We start from the raw sequence: 5000 nt of genomic DNA on the forward strand, positions 1-5000 counted from the left end.
ACAAGCTGACTTAGAGGACTCTTTTCAGGGTTCAGATCTTGAGTTTTTACTGCATTAAAGTGCAGTGTGTCAGTGGGACTTGTTTGTAAATGTATCCAGAATTTGAGGGCTCTTTTTTGCATGTTGATGGCCAATGGGAATCTGCCTAGTTCTGCTCTGCATGCATTTGTTGGTGTTTTCTTTTGGATTTTTAAGATCAATCGGCAGAACTCTGCATGTAAGCTTTCTATAGGATGTTTGTCCCATCTAGTGTAGCTATGCTCACTGAGTGGACCCCATACCTCACTTCCATACAGCGCAATGGGCTGGATTACACAATCAAAGATTTTGCACCAAACTTGAATTGGTATGTTTATGTTCCAGAAGTTTCTTTTTATTGCATATAGTGCTCTGCGAGCCTTTTCTTTTAGTGCATTCACTGCCATGCTGAAACTCCCTGATGCAGTTATAATCAAGCCAAGGTAAGTGTACTGCATCGTGTGATCTAGGGCGGTGCTGCCTAGATTAAAATGGTATCTGTGTTCCTGACATCTGGGCTTCTTTTGGAATACCATAATGTTTGTCTTTTTTAGGTTTACTGTCAGGGCCCATTGCTGACAGTATTTCTCTAGCAGGTCCAGGTGCTGTTGTAGTCCCTGTGCAGTGGGAGACATCAGCACCAGGTCATCTGCATAGAGGAGGAATTTAATTTCTTTGTCTTTTAGGGTAAGGCCAGGAGCTGTAGACTGTTCCAACTGTACCGCTAACTCATTGATGTAAATATTGAACAGAGTTGGACTGAGGCTACAGCCCTGCCTCACCCCTCTTTTTTGGGTGAAGTATTCTGTAATTTTGTCACCAATTTTCACAGCATTTCTGTTTTCAGAGTACATTTCCTTAACTAGTTGGTAAACTTTACCCCCTACACCGCTTTGTAGAAGTTTATAAAATAGTCCTTCATGCCAGATTGAATCAAATGCTTTTTTGAAATCAACAAAACAAGCAAATATTTTTCCTTTTTGTGTTTGGTTTACATGTTTAGTTACTAGGGTGTGTAGAGTGTAAATGTGGTCCGTAGTGCGGTAACTTGGAAGAAATCCAATTTGACCTTTGCTGAGGACATTGTGCTCCTTAAGGAATGCTGCTATTCGTTCATTGATGATGCTGCTAAACACCTTCCCCAGACTACTGTTCACACAGATGCCTCTGAAATTATTGGGGTCTAGTTTATCTCCACTTTTATAGATGGGTGTAATATACCCTTGGCTCCAGATGTCAGGAAAACAGCCAGAGGTTAAGATGAGATTGAACAGTTTGAGGATAGCCCTTTGCAGTTCAGGGGTGCTGTTTTTAATCATTTCTCCTCTGATGTGATCAGGGCCGCAGGATTTTTTCGTTTTGAGTTTTTTAATTTTAGATTCAAGTTCAAATTGTGTAATTTGGAAGTCAAGGGCGTTTTGGTTGTCTTTAATTGTCTTTTCAAGCGATTGTAATTTTTCCATGGTTTTTTCGTAATTAGAATTTAGATCTTGAGGTTGGATGTCTGTATACAAATTTTCAAAGTGTTTTTTCCAGACATCACCATTTTGAATCGGTAGATTTTGTGGTTTTGCTTTATTCAGACCTTTCCACATCTCCCAAAATTGATTATTTTCTATAGATTCTTCAATTTTGTTGAGGGTTTTGTTGGTTTGGTTTTGTTTTTTCTTTCTCAGCAGCCTTTTATAGTGTTTGAGAGTTTCATGGTAGTTTTTTCTAATATTTGTATTTTCGGGCTGGTGATGCTTTTGGTTGGAAATATGTCTCACTTCAGTCCTGAGTTGTTTACACTCTTTGTCAAACCATTTTTCCTCAGTTTTGTTCTTTGCTCGATTTCTGTTAGGCTTCTGCATGCCTGCTGCATTCGCTGCCTTCAGAAATATTTTGTTTAGTTCATTTGTGGCTTCATTAATACCAGTTTTGCTAATCTCAAAACACTTTGAGTTGTAGTATGCAATGCATTGTTTTAATTTGGAGGAATTTAGGGCATTTAAAAAGTTTTCTGGGCTGTCTTGAGTCCATCTATATGTCCCTTTGAGACGGAATAGCTTGCTGGATTCTGTTTTGAGCTGCTGTGTGATTTTGAGAAAGATATTAGTTTGGTTATGATCTGATAGTGGAGATTGCCGCCTGACAGTGAATGCTCTGAAGGAGTTGGGGTCCATGTCAGTAATTGCATAGTCAACTACACTAGCTCCAAGAGCTGAACAATACGTGAACCTCCCTAAAGAGTCCCCTCTGATCCTGCCATTAAGCATATACAAACCTAAGGCTCGACAGAGGTGCACTAACTCTTTGCCATTTTTATTTACTGTACGGTCAAGGCTGTTTCTCTGGGGGAGGTTTGGTGTAAGGTAGAGGTTGTTTTGACCAAACACATGGTTGTTACCGTGAGGGTCTATATGATCTTCTTCGCACCCAGTCCTAGCATTTAGGTCCCCACATATCATCACATTTCCCTGGGCCTGGAAATGGCTGATGTCTGTGTAGAGGTTGCTCATGTATTCCTCCTCAAAGTAGGGAGATTCTATTGGTGGGATGTATATGGCACATATGTATCTCTCTCTCTCTCTCTCTCTCTCTCTCTCTCTCTCTCTCTCTCTCTCTCTCTCCTGTGGGTGTGATGAGGGTGAGGGTATGATGCTGTCAGCATGGCTCTGGCTGTTTGAGATCTGTCCCTCAGGAACACAAAACGCCATGACGCTGCGGGTCATCTCAGGGGAGGGAGGGGCTTCACAACACATCCTATCAGAGTCGCTTCTTTCTTTGTGGCCTCACTGTTGATTGGCTGCTGCTGCTGCTGCTGATGCTTAGACATTGACTGCCATCCAGGCGTGTCTATGTTGTGTCTTTGGCAACGTGTGACACAGATTTGGTTTGTCTGTCTCCTCTGTACTTCACTGAGCTGGCCTCATTGGCTGGCATGAGGGTGGTCTGTCTGTCTCCTGGAGACTACAGTCTGCACTAGACTTGCACTAGACTTTGTTTCATGTGGACTCACAGTTGAAATTCAATCAACCAATTTGGCCAGCAAAATACTGGGCGCATACTCTGCTAAACAGGGCTGTCCGGTATGTGTGTGTATGTTTGTGTGTTGTTTTAAACTGTGAACCTAAAATATGTTTCTCACTCTCTTTCTGCCTCTCTCTGCATGTGTGTGTGTGTGTGTGATCACCCTGACGTTATGTAAAATTGTGTGTATCGTGTGTTACAGGGGAGCTCACCTGGGGTATCGATGAGACACAGGTGCATCTTGAGAATGTGCTGCAGCTCTACACGAATGGACTCTACCTTCAGAATACCTCTCAGACACACACATCTGGTGAGTATTTTAAAAGCGGCAATACAAATACCTTTTCTTAACCAAGTGAGCGAAAAGTGTCAAGTGTCCCAGCCTACTGGCTCAGTCGGGTTATGTAAGAATCCCTCTCTTTTCAAATTCACCTCTTATAGATGATATGTGTCCCCACTTATCTTTCTTCCCCTTACACACACACACAAACACATATCTACACACACACACACACACACACACACACACACACACACACACAAACACACATCTTCACACAGTGTTTTCGATAACATTTTAAAGTGATTAGAGATGGAATGGCATCCCACTCGCATTCCCACCACTGGCCTTACATCGGCTATCTCACACACACACACACACACACACACACACACACACACACACACACACACACACACACACACATACATACACGCGCGCACACCCACACACACTTGACATCGCCCAGACTGCTGTTATCAGCACTCGGCTGTATGTAGCTCAGATGGTCTGATCTATGTTATAATGGAGCAGGAATTATGGCCGTATATGGCCCAAAAGAGTATGTGGGTGTGTGGGTGTGTCTGTGTGTGTGTGTGTGTGTGTGTGTGTGTGTGTGTGTGTGTGTGTGTGTGTGTGTGTGAAAGAGAGAGAGAGAGATATATATATATATATATATAGAGAGAGAGAGAGAGAGAGAGTAGAGCACAGCTCTGGTGTTCTCAGGACAAATGAAATGGGATTAAACTGATTATAATTTATATAACCAAGTGAGGGGGTGGTTTGTGTATGTGCCTGTGTGTGTGTGTGTGTGTGTGTGTGTGTGCACCTCTCAGGAGAGTTATAGCTATTGTAATCCCTTATTTGGTGCAAGGCAGTAAGTGAGAGAGAGAGAGAGAGCGAGAGTGTTCCCTTTCCCTCGTTCTGCCATTCCTTCTCTCGGTGTCTTTCTCTGTTTTCTCTTTTGCTGTGTCTCTCTCTCCCTCTCTTCCTCACTCCCCATTTCTCTCCCTCCCTTCTTGGCCTTCTGTGTCTCTCTCTCTCTTTATCCATCTTCGCTCCACTGCTAGTCTGTAGCGGCAGGCCCAGATGCTTGCTGACAGATGTGTGAGGCTCCACAGTAAACCCCCTCTGGAACACATCTGGCCCTGAGTTGACAGATCCAGGCCAGATCCAGGCCAGATCCAGGCCAGATGTGAGCCAGATCCAGGCCAGATCCAGGCCAGATCCAGGCCAGATGTGAGCCAGATCCAGGCCAGATGTGCCCCAGATGTGAGTCAGGGGCTATCTGAGCAGCTCTAGAGCCAGTGTCTGTGATTGGTTAACTCTTTCCTTCCAGCCTCTTCAGTAGGACTGGGCTAGTAAACATCAAGTATAACTGCTTATCACGTTGACACAAAAAAGAAGATTTTCTTTGTAAGTTTTTGCTAGGTTCAATTTTGATGAAAGAGTTTTAATTTCAGACAGATTTTCTGTAAAAGTATGCCGGTGCATCTAATTTCCATGAACATGCTGTGACTCTTCCAACAAATGAACTCAAATCAGAGCTAAATACGGCAAATATAGACAGAGCTAATTTCTTATTTAGGTCCAGATAGCAGGAGAGGCGGGGTTGGATCTGATTCTGTGCCAGGTCAGGGCCAGAACAGGGCCAGATCAGGGCCGGATTCCAGATCCCCCCCCCCCCCCC

At 43.6% G+C, this 5000-nt stretch overlaps 1 protein-coding gene across 1 annotated transcript in view; it reads left to right on the forward strand.

The window, feature by feature from the left end:
• pkdcca (protein kinase domain containing, cytoplasmic a) overlaps positions 1 to 5000 on the forward strand; it is a gene marked incomplete at its 5' end in the record, with an annotated part of 41319 nt that overhangs the window by 26300 nt on the left and 10019 nt on the right. The window contains 1 exon segment of the mRNA XM_080849465.1: positions 3233 to 3340. Coding sequence (XP_080705591.1) covers positions 3233 to 3340 — 108 coding nt within the window.

Source organism: Sprattus sprattus, assembly GCF_963457725.1.
Source record: "Sprattus sprattus genome assembly, chromosome: 12".
Lineage (NCBI taxonomy): Eukaryota > Metazoa > Chordata > Actinopteri > Clupeiformes > Clupeidae > Sprattus > Sprattus sprattus.